The 18,154-nt window shown below is 47.6% G+C and overlaps 11 protein-coding genes and 1 long non-coding RNA gene across 19 annotated transcripts; 3 read left to right on the top strand and 9 right to left on the bottom strand.

Moving 5' to 3' along the window:
- Positions 1-39: 39 nt before the first annotated feature.
- LOC136197494 (cytochrome c oxidase subunit 5B, mitochondrial-like) lies at positions 40-728 on the bottom strand. The gene is made up of 4 exons (XM_065987274.1): positions 626-728; positions 464-570; positions 314-413; positions 40-246 (listed from the first exon to the last, which is right to left on the bottom strand). Exons 1-4 carry the CDS (start codon positions 705-707, stop codon positions 125-127), a joined length of 411 nt encoding a protein of 136 aa, XP_065843346.1. The 5' UTR covers positions 708-728; the 3' UTR covers positions 40-124.
- Positions 729-758: 30 nt separating this feature from the next.
- LOC136197237 (tyrosine-protein kinase Src42A-like) lies at positions 759-2,403 on the bottom strand. Its single transcript, XM_065986961.1, has 2 exons — positions 2,103-2,403; positions 759-2,040 (listed from the first exon to the last, which is right to left on the bottom strand). Exons 1-2 carry the CDS (start codon positions 2,378-2,380, stop codon positions 903-905), a joined length of 1,416 nt encoding a protein of 471 aa, XP_065843033.1. The 5' UTR covers positions 2,381-2,403; the 3' UTR covers positions 759-902.
- Positions 2,404-2,593: 190 nt separating this feature from the next.
- On the bottom strand, positions 2,594-4,504 carry LOC136197235 (tyrosine-protein kinase Src42A-like). The gene is made up of 2 exons (XM_065986959.1): positions 4,077-4,504; positions 2,594-3,881 (listed from the first exon to the last, which is right to left on the bottom strand). The coding sequence occupies exons 1-2, from the start codon at positions 4,409-4,411 to the stop codon at positions 2,714-2,716; spliced, it is 1,503 nt and encodes a 500-aa protein (XP_065843031.1). The 5' UTR covers positions 4,412-4,504; the 3' UTR covers positions 2,594-2,713.
- On the bottom strand, positions 4,474-6,172 carry LOC136197242 (BSD domain-containing protein 1-like). The gene is made up of 11 exons (XM_065986969.1): positions 6,119-6,172; positions 6,011-6,065; positions 5,840-5,956; positions 5,695-5,752; positions 5,594-5,646; positions 5,443-5,497; positions 5,285-5,397; positions 5,165-5,233; positions 5,024-5,105; positions 4,682-4,977; positions 4,474-4,609 (listed from the first exon to the last, which is right to left on the bottom strand). Exons 1-11 carry the CDS (start codon positions 6,130-6,132, stop codon positions 4,571-4,573), a joined length of 951 nt encoding a protein of 316 aa, XP_065843041.1. The 5' UTR covers positions 6,133-6,172; the 3' UTR covers positions 4,474-4,570.
- On the bottom strand, positions 6,169-8,060 carry LOC136197239 (Bardet-Biedl syndrome 5 protein homolog). The gene is made up of 16 exons (XM_065986963.1): positions 7,949-8,060; positions 7,871-7,895; positions 7,761-7,818; positions 7,648-7,713; positions 7,549-7,598; positions 7,421-7,501; positions 7,327-7,373; positions 7,174-7,276; positions 7,087-7,119; positions 6,937-7,032; positions 6,824-6,886; positions 6,692-6,775; positions 6,592-6,642; positions 6,455-6,541; positions 6,381-6,404; positions 6,169-6,329 (listed from the first exon to the last, which is right to left on the bottom strand). Exons 1-16 carry the CDS (start codon positions 8,047-8,049, stop codon positions 6,231-6,233), a joined length of 1,068 nt encoding a protein of 355 aa, XP_065843035.1. The 5' UTR covers positions 8,050-8,060; the 3' UTR covers positions 6,169-6,230.
- Positions 8,061-8,093: 33 nt separating this feature from the next.
- Positions 8,094-8,870, bottom strand: LOC136197245 (vacuolar protein sorting-associated protein 28 homolog). Its single transcript, XM_065986973.1, has 7 exons — positions 8,819-8,870; positions 8,742-8,767; positions 8,650-8,687; positions 8,507-8,596; positions 8,409-8,453; positions 8,296-8,358; positions 8,094-8,231 (listed from the first exon to the last, which is right to left on the bottom strand). Exons 1-6 carry the CDS (start codon positions 8,856-8,858, stop codon positions 8,343-8,345), a joined length of 255 nt encoding a protein of 84 aa, XP_065843045.1. The 5' UTR covers positions 8,859-8,870; the 3' UTR covers positions 8,094-8,231; positions 8,296-8,342.
- LOC136197247 (uncharacterized) lies at positions 8,475-9,264 on the top strand. 2 transcript variants are annotated; one of them, XR_010672492.1, is made up of 3 exons: positions 8,475-8,623; positions 8,679-8,888; positions 9,021-9,264. It is a non-coding gene; the product is annotated as an uncharacterized lncRNA (long non-coding RNA). The 2 variants fall into 2 exon arrangements; XR_010672491.1 differs by having other exon boundaries at positions 8,475-8,888.
- Positions 9,265-10,513: 1,249 nt separating this feature from the next.
- LOC136197240 (Bardet-Biedl syndrome 5 protein homolog) lies at positions 10,514-12,607 on the bottom strand. 5 transcript variants are annotated; one of them, XM_065986967.1, is made up of 9 exons: positions 12,515-12,607; positions 12,437-12,461; positions 12,326-12,383; positions 12,213-12,278; positions 12,114-12,163; positions 11,984-12,064; positions 11,890-11,936; positions 11,654-11,784; positions 10,514-11,598 (listed from the first exon to the last, which is right to left on the bottom strand). In XM_065986967.1, exons 8-9 carry the CDS (start codon positions 11,733-11,735, stop codon positions 10,718-10,720), a joined length of 963 nt encoding a protein of 320 aa, XP_065843039.1. In that variant the 5' UTR covers positions 11,736-11,784; positions 11,890-11,936; positions 11,984-12,064; positions 12,114-12,163; positions 12,213-12,278; positions 12,326-12,383; positions 12,437-12,461; positions 12,515-12,607; the 3' UTR covers positions 10,514-10,717. The 5 variants fall into 5 exon arrangements, with proteins under 5 accessions (XP_065843039.1, XP_065843036.1, XP_065843038.1 ...); XM_065986964.1 differs by having other exon boundaries at positions 11,890-12,064; XM_065986966.1 differs by lacking the exon at positions 11,890-11,936 and having other exon boundaries at positions 11,937-12,064.
- Positions 12,608-12,779: 172 nt separating this feature from the next.
- On the bottom strand, positions 12,780-13,555 carry LOC136197244 (fibrinogen C domain-containing protein 1-like). The gene has a single exon (XM_065986971.1). It carries the CDS (start codon positions 13,432-13,434, stop codon positions 12,826-12,828), a length of 609 nt encoding a protein of 202 aa, XP_065843043.1. The 5' UTR covers positions 13,435-13,555; the 3' UTR covers positions 12,780-12,825.
- Positions 13,556-13,835: 280 nt separating this feature from the next.
- LOC136197238 (tRNA N6-adenosine threonylcarbamoyltransferase, mitochondrial-like) lies at positions 13,836-15,742 on the top strand. Its single transcript, XM_065986962.1, has 11 exons — positions 13,836-14,028; positions 14,096-14,195; positions 14,251-14,345; positions 14,396-14,458; positions 14,510-14,639; positions 14,689-14,816; positions 14,869-14,951; positions 15,003-15,130; positions 15,182-15,312; positions 15,369-15,440; positions 15,495-15,742. The coding sequence occupies exons 1-11, from the start codon at positions 13,838-13,840 to the stop codon at positions 15,571-15,573; spliced, it is 1,200 nt and encodes a 399-aa protein (XP_065843034.1). The 5' UTR covers positions 13,836-13,837; the 3' UTR covers positions 15,574-15,742.
- Positions 15,743-15,796: 54 nt separating this feature from the next.
- Positions 15,797-16,308, bottom strand: LOC136197566 (peptidyl-prolyl cis-trans isomerase-like). The gene is made up of 2 exons (XM_065987357.1): positions 16,086-16,308; positions 15,797-16,005 (listed from the first exon to the last, which is right to left on the bottom strand). The coding sequence occupies exons 1-2, from the start codon at positions 16,306-16,308 to the stop codon at positions 15,797-15,799; spliced, it is 432 nt and encodes a 143-aa protein (XP_065843429.1).
- Positions 16,096-18,146, top strand: LOC136197234 (5'-AMP-activated protein kinase subunit gamma-1-like). 3 transcript variants are annotated; one of them, XM_065986956.1, is made up of 3 exons: positions 16,096-16,575; positions 16,641-16,729; positions 16,796-18,146. In XM_065986956.1, the coding sequence occupies exons 1-3, from the start codon at positions 16,313-16,315 to the stop codon at positions 18,052-18,054; spliced, it is 1,611 nt and encodes a 536-aa protein (XP_065843028.1). In that variant the 5' UTR covers positions 16,096-16,312; the 3' UTR covers positions 18,055-18,146. The 3 variants fall into 3 exon arrangements, with proteins under 3 accessions (XP_065843028.1, XP_065843029.1, XP_065843030.1); XM_065986957.1 differs by having other exon boundaries at positions 16,449-16,575; positions 16,652-16,729; XM_065986958.1 differs by having other exon boundaries at positions 16,457-16,575; positions 16,700-16,729.
- Positions 18,147-18,154: the final 8 nt, after the last annotated feature.

The raw sequence follows: 18,154 nt of genomic DNA, 5'->3' as shown, positions 1-18,154 counted from the left end.
TATTGATTCGCGCTTCCCGGATAAGCGTAAACGTATATGTACGTGACACGTGATTCAAGACTATATTAATCATCGACAAACACTACACAGCGAAGGGTCCTCTTAGTAAAGGTCTCTCTCCTCATCATGCCATTTCGATTTTGTTTGGATTTCCTTTGGTGAGGACGAACCAGTGGCCACAGCTGCACCTCTGCGGTGGTCCAGCTGTCAGTTTCATCCATAGCACTTGTACAGCATCTGGTTCACCTATAGAAATGTTTTTTGTTAGCTAATAATTAATAAAATTCATTTATTATTTATTTATTGATCTTACAAACGCATCCGACTAGTCTTTCGTCAAACATTGATGGGACTTTTTTCGGATTGGCGCGCGTGCCCCAATCAATGACGTTGATGCTCATGTTGAACGGATCCTCAATATATCGCACTTAGACTAGATTTGCGCCTTTCTTTACTCGTTTACCTCGACTCCAGCCATTAGGGCGTCGTGTTCGTTCTTATCGAGACCGGTTGCCTGTTCGGTGTCGCTCGGTATGTCGCCCGACACGCCCAGTTTAGCTTCGGGAGTCTCTAACGCGGGGTCTCGCCTCAATTTTTCGAAATACATCGATTCTTCGACACTTACTGTCCCATCTGGCGCTGCTAGTCGAGATGGATCGGTTGAGAAGAGGCAAAGAAAAGCGAAAGACGCGATGAAACAACGCCATTTTGAAACGTAACGTGCGCAAAGAAATAAAGATCAATACAAGCCCGTATAATAAAGAGATACATAAGCTTTTTTATTCGAAAAAAAAGTCGTCATAGAAAAACTACGTTAATTCATTTCAACAGATGCTACTGTAAATCGGTGTCTCGTAGAAAAAGCCCCCTCCTACCAGAAAAAAAAAAAACTGAAAATATGTCTAGGCCTCCCTATAATCCCCAACATTCGATACAAAAAAATCCTCCAAAGTCCACTGCAACGTCTCGAACGTCGGCCGCGCTTGCGGATCGTCATGCCAACACGTCATCATAACCTGATACAATCGATCGGGACAATTGCGCGGCGTGGGCATCCGATACCCCTCCTGCAAGGCACTAAGCACCTCGGACCCGGACATAGCCGCGTAGGGCATCGCCCCGCGCGTTACCAACTCGACCAACAAAATCCCAAACGACCAAACGTCGGACTTCGTCGTAAACATCTGATATATCGCCGCCTCGGGCGCCGTCCACTTTATGGGAAATTTCGCGCCCTCGCGCGCCTCGTAAAAATCGTCGGGCGCAAATCGCGCCATGCCGAAATCCGTGATCTTGCACATCGTGAAATCGTCGACGAGAACGTTTCGCGCCGCCAAATCGCGATGTATGAAATTTTGAGATTCCAAATAGGCCATTCCGCAGGCGACTTGGGCGCCGATATCGATGAGCTGTTCCGTCTTCAAATTCCGGCCTTCGCCGACGCGTAAAAAATCGAGAAGGGCCCCGCGACTCATGAGCTCCATGATTATATATACGGGCTCGTCGATCGTGCACACGCCGAAGAGTTGGACTAATTTCGGATGACGTAATTGTTTCATGACGTCAGCTTCGCGCATGAACTCTTCGCGATTCATTTGGCCTTCGCGAAGGGTTTTTACGGCGACCGGAACGCCGTTCCAGAGGCCTTCGAACACTTCGCCGAATTGGCCGCGACCGAGCGCCTTTACGTGCTGCACGCGATCGCGAGGGATTTCCCATTGGGGATCGGGGCCCGCCGTGGGCGTGATCGGGTTAACGCACGCGGCCCCGAGACGAACGCACAGGCCGTTCGTTTCGCGATAGTGCGCGACGAGTTCGCGCACGCTTTGGAAGCCGATTGTCTTCTGGACGAAATAGCCGCCGCCGTCGTCGAACGTTCGTATTCGATAGTGCTTCGCCTGATTCGTCGAGTCGCGAACGGAGAGGGAGTAACTTCCCGGTTGACTTTCGCTTTCCCGGATAAGGAAGCAACCCGGCCTATTCATGGGGAGCGCGAGATAGCGTTCGGCTTCGACGCGCCGAATGGGACCGAAAAACCAACTTAAAAAAGCAAAATTAAATTATTCGCTTAGGCGTTGCTAAGGAAAGGGGGCCCCGCTTACTCTTCTGCTTCGATCGATTCGTACGGTTGAACGTAGTTGCTTGGGATGAGACCTTCCGCGTGCGTTTTCGTGTGTCGCGCGAGCCACCAATTCTCCTTGGCGTCCAAAACTTCCAGGAGATCGCCTCTCGCGAATGTGAGATCGTGATCGCTTCGACCTTGATAGGCGAATTTCGCTTCGAAGACGCCGATCGATTTCCTTTCCGATCTTTTGCCGTTGTCCGTCGTTTCGCGACGCCGACGGAGCGAGCCTCGCGCTCGAGCCAAGTGGTTTCCCATGCTAAATTGCGACACTCAGGATAAAGGAGTGCGCTTTTGATATCAATTAAAGATTTCGTTTTCTATACGACAAACTGGATCGTTACGTATAAATTCGTCTATTGCTTTGACTTAATTTCATTTCGACTGCATGTCCCAGGAGTTGGCGTTGTATTATAGCATTATTTTTCAAACCTATCACGCCCTGACGTAATTAATTAATTAATTAATCAATCGAGTACAGCATGGAATTCTATTCAATACATCATTTAGTCAGTGAATCATCGCGCAAAAGCCGCCGCGGTCAATATATATATATCTGCATTGTCACAAAATAGTCTGCTGTCCTAAAGGCTAAATATGCGTCGGTGGCGGTCCTAGCCTAAGAGTTGTTTCCTTATAAGCGCTTTCGTCGTTGGCAAAGAACTCCTCCAGACTCCACTGCAACGTCTCAAACGTCGGCCTCCGATCCGGACTCTTATGCCAGCACGTCATCATAATCTCGTACAAGCGCTCGGGACAATCTCTTGGCTTCGGAATTCGATAGCCCCCCTCGAGCAAAGCAAGCACCTCGGCGCCCAACTTACCCGGATACGGCATCGCGCCGCCCGTCACCAATTCCGTGAGGAATATCCCAAACGACCAAACGTCCGACTTGACCGTGAACGTTTGATAAAGCGCCGCCTCGGGCGCCGTCCACTTAATGGGAAACTTGGCGCCCTCTTGGGCACTATAGAAATCGGGCGCAAAACGAGCCATCCCGAAATCGGTGATTTTGCACATGAAATGGTTTCCGAGGAGCACGTTGCGCGCCGCCAAGTCGCGATGAATGAAATTCTGCGACTCGAGATAGGCCATGCCGCACGCCACTTGGGCCCCGATATCGATTAATTTAGCAATGCCGAGACTCTTACCGGCGGAACTGCGGAGATAATTCAACAGAGCCCCGTGTTCCACCAACTCCATGACTATGTATATGGGCTGTCCGACCGTGCAAACGCCGTAGAGCTGAACCAACTTCGGATGCTGGAGTTTCTTCATCACTTCCGCCTCGGCGAGAAACTCCGTCTCCTTCATGCGTCCGGTTCGCAGCGTCTTCACCGCAATCGGCGTCCCGTTCCATCGGCCTTCGAAGACGTCGCCGAATTGGCCGCGACCCAAGTCGCGCACGTGCACGATTCCGTCGCGAGGAATTTCCCAACGCGGATCCGGACCGGCGGTCGGCTGTTCCGGATTCACGCAGGCGACGCTGAGCGGCGCGCACAGGCCGTCGGCGTCGCGGCGATAGTGTTCGATTAGAGTCGGCAGATCGGGAAATTGGGCCTCGCGCGCTATGTAGAAACCGCCGTTGTCGAGACGACGTATTCGATAGTGTTTGACGGTCGAGTCGACGTCTTTGACCGAGAGAGCGTAGTTGCCCGGTTGGCTTTCGCTGTGGCGGATGAGAAAGCTTCCCGGTCCGTTGACGTTTAGTTGAATGTAGCGTTCGGCGTCGACGCGACGAATTTTACCGAAGAACCAACTAAAGAGGAGAATTGGAATTATTGACGTTTTTTAGCGCGCGTCGATTCGTTGATTCGAAAAAGTTTTTCGAAGCAACGTAATCCGTTTGAATCCGAAGCGGTAATGCGGATCTGACGAAAAGGGGGGTCTCTACCACAAGCACGACGGTTTCCCAGTGCGAACGAGGGCCCCTCGACTCGAACCACCCCCTTACTCTTGCGCGGCGACCGTCTTGAACAAGGCGACGTAGTTTCGCGGCACGTAGCCCTCCTCTCCGGTGCGCTTGAGTCGCGCGAGCCACCAATTCTCCGAATCGTCGACGATTTCGAGCACGTCGCCTTTCTCGAACGACAAATCCTCGCCCGTTCGACCCGAGTAGTCGTACTTGGCGACGTAGAGGGGACGCGGCGACGGCGCTGGCGGCGGCGGCGGCGGGCGTCGACGCAGTGGGGTCCCCGTACCGTTTCCGTCTTCGAGGTTCGTCGAGAGGAACGCGCGCTGCCCGTCGAATCGGCGCCGGCGCGCGCTTTTTCCGAAGCAGATTCCCATAGCGCGGAATATAGGAGAAAGGGCGGGCGGTTGAGTTTCTCTCAGCGCGTTGGGAAATGCTGGGGGGAGATATTTTTGGATGGGCGGAAGTTACGTCACAAAACCACTTGAGTTAATTAGAAGCTATAGAATCTAACTATGTGCAACTATGTATAAGCTCTAACTATCCCACGATTCCCAATCTCCTTCATCAGTTTCCTATGCAAAAAGAAAATAAATTTTTATTTATAAAGTCACGTGTTTGTTTTAATTAGTTAAATCTTTACCCACCTTCTCCTTTTCCTCTTCTCCGTCTTCAGTCGATGATCCCAGATTGATTTCGCTTAGTTTCTTCCGGTACGGCTCTTCGCTGCTCCTTTGGCTCTGCGCCTCTTCGCTTCCATTATTTCCCGGCAACGGCAACGTGACAAACGACTCGCTCGACGTGGACACGGGCGATTCAGCTCCCGAACCCTTCATCGCGTGTTCCGCCAACAGATCGACCAAACTTCCGGAATCAGATCGACTTGAAGCAGCATCATCACCCTTATCTAATTCAGCACCCTCTTCTCCTCCTCCTCCATCATCTTCAAAACAATCTTTATTTATTTATTTATCTATTTATTAACTGACCTTCGTCTTCCCAACCCAATTCGTTTTCTTCTGTCTCCTGTTGCTCGGCTCTTTCTATCAATCGAGCCCTACGTTCTTGTTCCTAAGGAAGAGTCTCTCACTCTCTCAATTAATTAAAAGCACTCAGTTCTGAAAACGTGCCTTCTTCCATTGATTGACGCGATAAAAATATCTCGTCCAAAACGTCTTATATGACACAGTGCTGGGAACCTAGAAATCGAGTTAACTAAAACACAGTGAAGAAGAAAAGAAAACACGTGCCAATTTCGTCTGAAAAGCTCTGATTTTGTCATTGGAGACCAACAACTCCGATATCTCCTTGGTACAAGATTCGATATTGAAAGTGGAGCTCCACTCAGAAAACGCAGTCGCGTCTAAAAACGCACTCTTATATGAGAAGGAGTACGAAGAGATTATACCATCTGGTTCACTGCAGTAAGTACTGACGTCATTTCTGAGAGAGCTTAGTTCAGCCTACAAGAAGGATTATAGTATATGAATCGATTAGTCTTTGAAAGCAGAGAAACGACATGTGCATAAATCACTTAATTAAATAATAGTGCAATTTACCTCACTCCTACTAGTAGAGATGGTCTCAAGCATCATTGCAGACGATGTCGAGCCTATAAGAAATATCTTATTTATACTGACTGCACTGAGGATCAACTCGCCTTTCGATTTAACGGAAGTTTTCTCTTCCACATTGACAGCGTCTTTTGATTCGCTCACCTACAAAAAATCAAAGAGACTCTCTCTTATTTTTTTCACTTTGCTGCTGCTACGAGCACCTATCTTCGATTTTAAATGTTTCTCTACCTGCAGTTTCTCCTTGATTGCGTCTTTCGTTGTGGCCAGCGCTTCTGACGTGTCTGACGTCACCGTTCGAACGAACTCGCTCAAATCGCGCTTGACTGCCGTAAAGGCGGCCGAAGACTACCAAATGATACGTATCAACGAAATAATGTTGGAATGGCGTAGGCGAGAGACCGTTTGCTTGGCTTTGTCCATCCAACTCGACCACCAGCCGCCCGTGGCGTTATCGCTACTCATAGACATGCTAAGGCACGTTAAAATAAACCGTTCAATCCAATATACCCGCTATCCGACATCGCTAAACGCTGAAAACTCGGAAAAAGACTCGATCCGGGATTCTTTATTCAGTGACGTCATTGTTTATTGGATAAGGACTATCGAATTACTCTAGGTCCTAGCATACTTCCCACAAATTAGCGAGGGTGAAGCCATCTGGAGGCTGTTCAATAGCAAGTCCAAGTTCTGGAGAAAACACGGGCTCTCTGTCCTCTTTCTGCACGCATAGATAAATAAGAAACGCATATAATCAAAATTTTTCTCTTGCCTTAATTCCGTCTGCAAAATAAGCCTAAGTAAAATTCATTGATATTTAATCTATAACTCGTTAGCTAGCCTTACTGCAAAGGCATCATTTGGCAGCTGCTCGTTCACAACTTCAACGTCGTCTTGCACAGGTTCGATAGTTACGTCATCGACAGGTTGAGGCTACATGAACGTCTTGGAGCATCTCAAACACGAGGAAACGATTGACTTACTTCCTCGTCTTGCTCTACTTCGACGCCAAATATGGGACACGCACTGAACACCTAAATTCACATTGTCCTCGTGCACATACTCTCTCTTCAGATAAATTACTTTGTGAAGGGTTTGTATCTCTTTTAGTGCCGCTTTGAGTTTTTCTGCCGGATCGATACGAAAGCCGAGTACATATCCACCACTCTATCTCATAAATAATTGATGTATTGTACAGGTGAATTTTTTAAAAACCTGTTGAGAACTTTCAACTACCAAAGCCAAACCGAATTTAGAATCTCGAATTTTAACGTATTTCTACATGAGAGAATTATTCTTCAAGTCAGAATATGAATTTAAGAAAATACCATTTGTAAATATGGTATGCTAACGTTGAAGCTCTCATTCATATTCGCATGCCACACCAGCCTGACATTAGTGATAAAAAACGTCCCAAGATTACCCTATATTAGATGCTCGATCACCAAGACCTAGCCTACTAATAATTTTCCCAAGACCTGATCACTGGAAAGATTCCAAACACCATCAATCTAAGGCAAAGTCAAAGACTATATACCACCTTACATATTTACACATTTCCTTACTTTAGAATAGATTTGTTCTTTGGGCAATAAACGCAACTGTTTGTTATGTATAAGAGCTCCCCTAAGCTTGAGCTCTCTGTACATCTTAGATGATTCATATGCTCTGTGTTGCAATACAGTAATAGATCTAGAATTCCTAAATATCTAATTTACTTATAGACTGTTTTGAGTGACGAGAACAGTCTCGGAGATCCGGTCACCTGATGAAATTTCACAACAAACGAATGAAATATTTTTCTCACTAAACCAGATTCGTGAAAATGAATTCGAAACGCGTGTTATTGCTTTTCGTCAGAACGCACGTCGACTCGGTTATCCCGCGAAGTTTCTACATCCAAACTTTGAAATGTTTTTCCAAACATTAATTCAACTCACGGATGTAGTCGTTCTGGGCGAAATGCTCACAACGCAGTTGAATCCTATCGCTACAGGCACGGATTTCGCTCGAATGCAACGCTTTCGTCGTTCGCTTACAGAGATTGACGCGTGGTACCGCTTGCGAGTACCAGATGATGCGCAAATTCGTTATGAGGACTTTTCCTGCGAATTTTGCGTCGTTTTCATATGTACGCGGCGACATCTCCTACCTCTATCGCCGTTGTTTCCCTTTGTGTCCTCTACCGAGTCGAGGCGATCGACTAGGATCTAGAATTTCGCGGTTTTTCGTCGAAGGTTTGGAGGCGTGGTCTTAGTTTACTTCTCCCGGGCGCATCTTCATTTGTCTGAGGGTAAGAGCGAATCTGACTAAGATAACTAAGTAGCGACGTCATTATACTGGAGGCTGATGTCAAAGCGGACATCGCGATCTTCCCATAGAGGCTCGGGCAGCGACGAATCTGTTGCCATGGCTAGAAGAAATGGATCCCGTATACGCATAAACGTACAGTACTCTGTAGTGGGGCACAGTAGTGTAGTCTCAGTAGTGTACAATATTTTGATTTGACAGACTATGATATGAATACATTTTCTGCTATAGTCTTGCTCACGTTTCCTTTATCGTCTTTTATTGTGATAGGACGGCCGTCCTTGATTCGTCCAACGGCAGCAGGACAGTCAAGCTAAATCAAAAATAAAATTTGGTACAAATTATTATTAGCAAGTACACCTGACCTCTATCCATACCTTATAGACTCCCATGAAATGATCGAGGGTTTTGAATTCGTCTTCAATTAACTTAAAAGCGGCCTACCAGCACAAGTAATTCGCTACTTATATGCATTGATAAATAATCTCGCCTTGTACTGTATTGCTCGAGGAGTTTGAGGCAGTGGGCGGTGTACCTGTGACGACATCATTTCCCTTTTTATCCGTGAGCGTTTCGAAGCGAGCTTACTCTTTAGCTGGGACTGCGTCTTTGATGTAGGCCTTTTCCAAACATTGGATTGTCTGCACCAAAGCGAAGACGTCCGCCATGTTATCGTACCTTCGAGGAAAAACGTATCGCCGAAAAGTCAGAAGGAGTTTTTTTCGTCGCACTTTTCTCTTTCCCTGGAGTTCTTATATAGTTTCACTTCCTAAAACGGGCGTTAGAGAAGTGTTTCGTGAGAAGAGAAGGCGACAAGACTCACTTCTTGAAGTTCTGGCCTCGGAGGGGCTGTGCAAGTAACTGATCAGAGTACAGTAGACTTAGGATCACTTACTGTACCTTCACGTTGAGCCTGGGGAACGGGAAGTTGACGAAACATCGCAAAGAACTGCGCCTGCGTTTCGCGTAGGTGTGGTATAATTTGTATATATCCTAAAGTATACAGTACACGAGAATTACGAGAAAGAGTGTCTAAAAAAGCTGCGGAAAGCCGCCTTCTCGTCTCAAGGTAGACCCTCTCTACTAGTTGTTGTTGTCCTAGGATGACCTTGACCTGCTGCCTTTTTCGGCCCATATTTCCGAATTTTCCGTACGAATCGCGAGACCATACATTCGATTGCTTTTATTGAGCGGTGGTCGTTCGAAAAACGTCGCAGTCGAGCTGTGGGATGAACCATGGGTGAACGGTGGACGGCAGCCATCTTTTTTTTTAATTTCGATTGTAGAAAAAACGCTCTTTTCCCTTTTCTTTCGTTACGTTTTCGGGTTTTATTTTGTTCTCCTTACTTTCACGTCATCGCCGGCGTTTAGCGACGTGTTACGCCTCGAAGGAGACGCCCATTCGCGACCACTTCCTTTCGAATTCCGCGCGCGTCGACACCGCTGATCGTACGTGCGTGAAACGCGCGATAGAAGTTCATAGAACTCTAACAAAGAAATGTGCAGCCTTACTTCCAGATCGCCAGAGATCCTGTACAGGCTACAGTACATTGTGATTCTATCTCGCCATCTTGATTTTCGCCATTTTAGGGGTGTGGTCAATCGAAAATACCGGTAATCAACCGGCAATACCGGTAATCAACCGGCAATACCTGATCAAAACTAGTTTTGCTTAATTGGCGGACCAATCAGAGCGGTGGGCGGAGCAAAGAGCAGACCAATCAGAAGGCAGGCCCGCACAGCCTATATAAAGGCCTGCACAGCCGAGTTCCCGTCAGTTGCGGCTGAGGGTGGGAGCGTCGCGGGCCACTGCATTCTCATCGTAGGGTGCCTTGCGCTTCGTGGCAATCCCATTGACGTCTGGCTCGGGAGATTGGCAGAAGACAGCTCTGGATAGTTGACTCAGCGTGGCCCACGGTTTATATAACCGTGCCGGAGCCCGTAGGCAGGGCGATGGGGGCTTCGGCCTTGGTACGCGCACTGGGATTTAATGATCGCTGCGGTCTTATTGTTGCCAACAAGTACGATCCACGCTAGGCTCGAGTGGGTACGACTTGAAGGGGGTGTTCAACATGGCCTGGTTGCCGGCACTTTTCTCACCCAATTGGCACGATTAGACCAAGGATGATCTGGCCCAGGAGGCTTCGATTCATTGCATTGCACCGTTTTCCTTGCTGACTCCTACAAACAGTGGCCAGTACGCTCTCCTACTTCACAAGCCCTCGGGGGGGCCAAGGCGGCATTATACCCCTCATAGGGTCAGAAGGTACCACCGCGCCGGGGGGGTCGGAACAAGGGACCGACTCGAGCGTCCAGGCGGGTACTGTTTGAAGAGGCCGTTGAAGCCAAAACTTCCCTCAAATTTTGGAACGGGTGGCCATTGCTTTGCGGTGGCTGCCTTGGGCTACGAAGCGTCCGAACCTCCTCGTTGGTGTAGCCTGGGTTATGCTAATACGGACGCATTAAAAAAAGGTACGTACACAGATTTTTTGACAGACTCTTAAAGTTCTTTTTTAGATTGGATCAACGATCAAGGTGAAGAAAGCTTTTTGGCTAGATAGAATTTTGTATTGCTGCATGAATTCATTTTTAGACGCGTGTTTTTTATTAACATCTACGTGGAATTGTCTTTCAAACTCAATAAATTTGCTGACACAAAATTTGAGTCTCAAAATACCGTTATCTACAGAGATTGCTTGACAGAACTAAAACATTTTTTTGTGAGTATGAAGAAAAGATTGCTGACAGTGACAACGAGTTAGATAACTAGAGCATGAGTGCAAAAAGCAACGAGTTTAGCTAAGCGTTTGGCCTGATTTTCATTTCTGAGAATTTGAGTGAGTACTTGACTCCTCTCCAAGCAGTCCAACTAACTCCATTAAATGTGGTTATAACCCCCTTCAAATACTGGCCATTCAGGTTCGCAGAGTGGCAGCCTTTATACCACCAAGCTCCTGTATTTGCAACAGCGCAATTAATATCGTGTTCATCGTTGTCATTATCACTCGTGCTGAACTTCTGCCCGCTGTGAGTAGCAGTCAACGAATCTCCAGCATTTCCCAAATACTTTCCGATATTCATGACGTACTTAGACTTCTCGTTTCCCACAGTAAAATCTTGGTATTGGGCAAACCGCTTTGCACCGTCAAAATCGGCCAGATCGACCCTCAGCGTCTGGTGAGCAGTCAAACGATGGATTTTATCAAGGCCGAGCCAAAATTCACCCATAAGATCCCCGAAACCATTCTTGTACTCGTTCCACTTGAGAAAAAAATCCTCCGAGCCGTCCTGCCGTCTCTGAAAAACGGTCCAACCACCCCCGTCGGTTGTCATGTCGCAGTAGACGCGAAAGGGTCCCTCTCCATCGTGCGGATCGATTTTATAGATTCCACTCACTTTTTGACCCATCTGACGAGCGTCGTAGCAATTCAAAGGCAGTTTGTTGCTCTGCCCGTTTATAACACTTTGAAGGGTGCTGCAACAACTTGCGTCTGACTGGGTACTACTATGAAGCTGTCCGGTATCTCGGGGTGAGCGCGACCGCGTCGACGGTTTTAGGCTCAGGGGCGAGGACTCTGCAGCAAGAATTTGGCAGCAAAGTAAGGCAATAATGCCAAGTGGCAAGCATGACACTGTCGCAAACACTGTGGTCATCTTCCTCGGCTCGAAAGAACTGAACTCTGAAGTGTTCTGCTGCTAGCTATATACTGTAGATAAAGTACGACAAATCCATACTTGTGAACTGCTCAAGATGTTTTCCGGCATTTCTCTCCTGACGAATCCATACTTGTGAACTGCTCAAGATGTTTTCCGGCATTTCTCTCCTGTTTCCGGCATTTTCTCGGCATTTTCTCTCCCGCCCATTACTGAAGAATAAGTATTTTAGCAAGCGCGAACACGTGCGAGAAAAGTAAAGTGGTTCTGTGTTGCAATACAGTAATAGATCTAGAATCCCTAAATATCTAATTTACTTATAGACTGTTTTGAGTGACGAGAACAGTCTCGGAGATCAGGTCACCTGATGAAATTTCACAACAAACGAATGAAATATTTTTCTCACTAAACCAGATTCGTGAAAATGAATTCGAAACGCGTGTTATTGCTTTTCGTCAGAACGCACGTCGACTCGGTTATCCCGCGAAGTTTCTACATCCAAACTTTGAAATGTTTTTCCAAAAAAATTAATTCAACTCACGGATGTAGTCGTTCTGGGCGAAATGCTCACAACGCAGTTGAATCCTATCGCTACAGGCACGGATTTCGCTCGAATGCAACGCTTTCGTCGTTCGCTTACAGAGATTGACGCGTCGTACCGCTTGCGAGTACCAGATGATGCGCAAATTCGTTATGAGGACTTTTCCTGCGAATTTTGCGTCGTTTTCATATGTACGCGGCGACATCTCCTACCTCTATCGCCGTTGTTTCCCTTTGTGTCCTCTACCGAGTCGAGGCGATCGACTAGGATCTAGAATTTCGCGGTTTTTTCGTCGAAGATTTGGAGGCGTGGTCTTAGTTTACTTCTCCCGGGCGCATCTTCATTTGTCTGAGGGTAAGAGCGAATCTGACTAAGATAACTAAGTAGCGACGTCATTATACTGGAGGCTGATGTCAAAGCGGACATCGCGATCTTCCCATAGAGGCTCGGGCAGCGACGAATCTGTTGCCATGGCTAGAAGAAATGGATCCCGTATACGCATCACTGTAGTGGGGTAGTCTGGTTCACCAGACTAGTAGTGGGGCACAGTAGTGTACAATATTTTGATTTGACAGACAATGATACGCATACATTTTGGACGAGGAAACCGAATGCTCTCGCGAAGACGTCATACATTTGACTGAATTTTTAAGAGACATTGTATTGTATTGATAGTATCTATTGACCAAAAAGCAACGAGTTCAGCTGTAACCTAATCGTTTGGCCTAATTTTCATTTCTGAGAATTTGAGTGAGTAATTTACTCCCCTCCAAGCCGTCCAACTGACTCCATTCGATTTGGTTATAGCCCCCTTCAAATACTGGCCATTCAGGTTCGCAGAGTGGCAGTCTTTATACCACCAAGCTCCTGTAAATAAAGCAGCGCAATTACTACCGTGTACATCGTTGTCATTATCACTCGTGGTGAACTTCTGCCCGCTGTGAGTAGTAGTCAACGAATCTCCAGCATTTCCCGAATACTTTCCGATATTCATGACGTACTTAGACTTCTCGTTTCCCACAGTAAAATCTTGGTATTGGGCAAACCGCTTTGCACCGTCAAAATCGGCCAGATCAACCCTCAGCGTCTGGTGAGCAGTCAAACGATGAATTTTATCAAGGCCGAGCCAAAACTCGCCCATAAGGTCCCCGAAACCATTCTTGTACTCGTTCCACTTGAGAAAAAAATCCTCCGAGCCGTCCTGCCGTCTCTGAAAAACGGTCCAACCACCCCCGTCGGTTGTCATATCGCAGTAGACGCGAAAAGGTCCTTTTCCATCGCGCGGATCGATTTTATAGATTCCACTCACTTTTTGACCCATCTGGTGAGCGTCGTAGCAATTCAAAGGCAGTTTGTTGCTCTGCCCGTTTATAACACTTTGAAGGGTGCTGCAACAACTTGCGTCTGACTGGGTACTACTATGAAGCTGTCCGGTATCTCGGGTTGAGCGCGACCGCGTCGACGGTTTTAGGCTTAGGGGAGAGGACTCTGCAGCAAGAATTTGGCAGCAAAGTAAGGCAATAATGCCAAGTGGCAAGCATGACACTGTCGCAAACATCTTCCTCGGCTCGAAAGAACTGAACTCTGAAGTGTTCTGCTGCTAGCTATATAAAGTATGACGAATCCATACCTGTGTACTGCTCAAGATGTTTTCCGGCATTTCTCTCCTGTTTCCGGCATTTTCTCTCCCGCCCATTATCTAAATACGGGAACCGCATCTTACCATGCAAGGAAGACCACGGATTCTAGAATCCGTGGGAAGACTGACTGCCACTAGACTGCTTTATGCGACTCCGAGAGTGACTCGAGTGCTCGGCATAGAGTCGAGCTGTGACGACACGGGAGCTGCAGTCGTAGACGATTGCGGCAACACCCTGGGAGATGCAATCTTCTCCCAAGGACACATCCACAGAGAGTATGTATCCAGCAGAGCAATAGAACAGAGCACAGCAATTGGGTCTAACAACAGAACACTTCTATAGTACAGGAGGCATAGTACCTCCAACAGCAGGAAAACTGCACAGCGAGCAGCTGCCCCGCGTCGTAAACGAAGCCCTACGTAAAAGCCGGACGTCGCTCCAGGCATATCCTAATTAATTAAATTCATTAATGAATAATGAATAATTCATCATTTAAGGATATCTCGGCTATCGCGGTCACTGTTGGACCGGGTTTAGCTCTGTGTCTCAAATCTGGACTCTCCTTTGCCAAAGACTTTGCACTCAAAACGAGGCAATTTTATAAGCATTTAAAAATGTCCATATATAGATAACTTTCCGTAGCAAGCCCCTCGTACCCATCCACCACATGGAAGCCCATGCCTTGACAGCAAGAATGATACACAAGCAAGCACAAAATCCTACTCAGTATCTCAAGGGGCCAAGTATTTCTAACAGAATACAGTTCCCCTTTCTTGTTCTACTGGTATCCGGTGGTCACACCCTACTGGCCATTGCTCACAGTGTGAACGAATTCTCTCGTCTTGGAAGCACACTAGATGACGCAGTAGGAGAAGCCTTTGACAAGGCAAGAACAGCAAGCAGCGAGAATAAAAAATATTATCAATTTTCATTAGGTATCGCGAATGCTTCGACTTCATTGTCACAGTGAAGTAGGTCACCTAGCCGGAGGTCCAGCTATTGAGGAATTGGCTAAGAGAGGAAATGCAGACGCCTTCAAAATGCCTCTAGTGCTCCAGCAAAGGTATCTTGAGATAGAATAGGCAATCTGGTTTCTAAGAGGCTTGGATTCTAAGACGTGATTGCGACTTTTCGTTTTCTGGTTTGAAAAACGCCGTTCGTCGAGTCGTCATCGACGAGGAGAAGTCTTCGACGCCACGTGAACGCCATGACACTAATATCCCAACAAGATAATCAATATTATTTTCAGACGAACCAGTAGCCCGTTGTGAAGACATAGCGGCGTCATTTCAGAAAGCCGCAGTCCGACATTTAGTGAAACGAACGCACAGAGCGATACTCTACTGCCGAGACGTCGAACCGGATGCAAGAACGTTGGTAAAAACCTAAAAACAAATACATACGAATATACACCTATTGATATTTGAGGTGGTGTCTGGTGGCGTGGCAAGTAATTCGTATCTGCGAGAGGAACTTTCTATTGTTGCTCGACAGTTCAAATTCGACGTGGTGTGTCCTCCGCCTCGTTTATGTACTGACAATGGAATTATGATTGCTTGGTGAGTGGGGAAAAATAGTCGAGGAGACGACTGTCGTGAAGAGTTAGTTGTTTTAGGAATGGAGTTGAAAAATTAAAATCGGGATATAATCCGATTTTCGATTTTACAGATTTGGAGTATAAGCCAAGGTGTACCGTCTAACCTGTCGTTAAATCGAGAGACATTTTCTCTCTCTCTTCTAGATGGCCACTGGGAAAAGACATTTCAGCTAGAGTAATCCAAGCCAATATAAAAGCAACGCTTACAAAGAGAAAGCAGTAGACCCAGTTCGATGACAGAGATCATCCCTAAAGAATGAGAAAAATGCACTGAGAAATGAACTTAGTATGCTCAATTGAGAAATCAGACCACAAACATGAAAACGCAAGAAACGAGAACCATCCAAACTGACCGGTCAGCCGCCCTAACTAACTGCTACAAACACCAAAGAGAAGAAAAATCATCAGAGTAACCAAGAGAACGGAACGAGAGATCGCGATCGGATTCAAAGTTGGCCGCAGTCGGAAATCATGATCTTTTTCGACGTCTTGCCTGACTGCGATCCGAAACTCTCGATTTTCGTCACGACGTCCATGCCTTCGGTCACTCTACCGAAAACGACGTGTTTTCCGTCGAGCCACTGGGTTTTTACGGTACAGACGAAGAATTGGGAGCCGTTCGTACCCGGACCGGCGTTAGCCATGGAAAGAATTCCTAAAGAAAAACGAGCGAACGTCGAGGTGAGGCCCCCTTTGAGGAAACCGCGTATGCGCGCAGATATGCTCTCGGTTTACCCGGTCCCGTGTGCGTCAGCTTGAAATTCTCGTCGGCGAACTTTTCGCCGTAGATCGATTTTCCGCCGGTGCCGTTGTGACGCGTGAAATCGCCGCCCTGGAGCATGAAGTCGGGTATGACGCGATGGAAAATGGATCCCTTGTAGCCGAAGCCTTTTTCGCCCGTGCACAGGGCGCGGAAGTTCTCGACCGTTTTCGGGACGACGTCGTCGCGCAATTGCATCACGATGCGACCGAGCGCCTTGCCGTCGGCCGTCACGTCGAAGAAACATTTCACGGAGCCCATGATCGCACTTGTACTGCACTGTCGCCGGCGGAGAAACGCGAATAAGATGGCGGGTGGAGACGCACGCTGCATGTGGCACGTGTTCGATGACGTCAAGTTCACCTTATTTGGATCGTGCACCTTTTATTTTTCTAAAACGCGAAGCGCCTTTGTCAGAAGCGCGCTTTCTACATCAGCGTGCTTCACTGTAAAGATTTGCAAGCAGTGAGCGACAGTGTACTGTAGATATTTATCCGAACGTCCAATAAAGACCCGTACGCTCGAAAAAGCTTTCCTCTAGCGCTATTTTTCTTCTTCCTGCTGTTGGAACAACCATCTGTATATTTAGGACGAATTTTCGACGTCTTTTCGCTCTCAAGTAAGCGACTATAACCGGTTGAAACCGGGTAAGAGCAGTACGTAAGTACAAGATATGACGATTTAGACACCAAACCGAACCCAAATAGCAGTCCATACAAGAGAATGGCCAAACGACGACTCGACTTAAGTCAACTCCCAGCCAACGACTCGGACGACGACTCCCAACGACAAAAGGACGACGAAGGACGTCGAAGATCGCGCACGCTCTCATTCGAAGACCGAGCGACAGCTCGCTCTCGCACGCGAACGCGTTCGAACTCGGAGCCGGAGACGACTCAGCCGCCACCTTCGACTTCCCCCGCCCTCGCACCGCCTCTTTCGACGTCATCCTACGCCGATTTCATGCGACAGCACTCGTGCTACACGCTCATACCGAAAAGCTCGAAACTCGTCGTCTTCGACACGAATTTGCACGTGAAAAAGGCGTTCATGGCTCTGGTGCAGAACAGCATGCGCGCCGCTCCCGTATGGGACAGTCGCACGCAGCAATTCGTCGGCATGCTCACCGTAACCGATTTCATCAACATACTGCGCTACTACTACCGTTCCCCGCTCGTGCACATGGACGAGCTCGAAGAGCATCGAATCGAAACGTGGCGCGATCTCAAAGCCGCGGAGCCTCGACCCTATTTGATATCCATCGATCCCATGGGGAGCATATATCACGCCGTGCGAAAGCTCGTTCAGAATCAGGTCCATCGACTTCCGATTGTCGACAAGGAGACGGGCGACGCGCTCTACATACTCACGCACAAGCGTCTGCTTCATTTCTTGCACGAGAATTTTCGCGATCAAGAGCAACCGGAATTCGTCGATAAGTCCATAAGGGAACTCAACGTTGGGACCTATGCGAATATCGCGTCTATTCACGATACGACGCCCATCATAGTCGCTCTTAACGTATTCGTAGAGCGTCGCGTTTCCGCGCTACCAATCTTAGATGAATTGGGAAGGGTTATCGATATTTATGCGAAGTTCGACGTGATGAATTTGGCGGCGGAGAAAACGTACAACAATCTCGATATATCGGTGAAGAAGGCGCTGGAACATCGGGGTCAGTGGTACAAGGGCGTGTACACGTGTCGAGCGAGCGACACGCTTCGGACTGTGATAAATCGGCTCGTGGAAAAACAGGTTCATAGGCTCGTTATTGTCGACGCGGAGGAGCGTCTTGAGGGCGTCATTTCGCTCTCGGACGTGCTCAAGTTTCTAGTATTGGATTGCCACTACGACGCGTCGTCTCAAACTGGAAGCAGAGGAGCCTCGAACACTGGAAACAGTTTGGGATGCGAACTGGGAGGAACAGACTCACTGAGTAGTTAGTTATGTGCATGTTCGTTTATCCTCCCCGTCTCAGTTCTTCGTGTTGTTAAATGTCATTGTCAAAGGCTGAAAAATAGTCTCGCTCAATGGTACTGTACCA

Source organism: Oscarella lobularis, chromosome 17 (assembly GCF_947507565.1).
Source record: "Oscarella lobularis chromosome 17, ooOscLobu1.1, whole genome shotgun sequence".
In the NCBI taxonomy this organism is placed as follows: domain Eukaryota; kingdom Metazoa; phylum Porifera; class Homoscleromorpha; order Homosclerophorida; family Oscarellidae; genus Oscarella; species Oscarella lobularis.
Note: the sequence above shows the minus strand (reverse complement) of the source record. Positions and strands in the feature narration are given on the sequence as shown.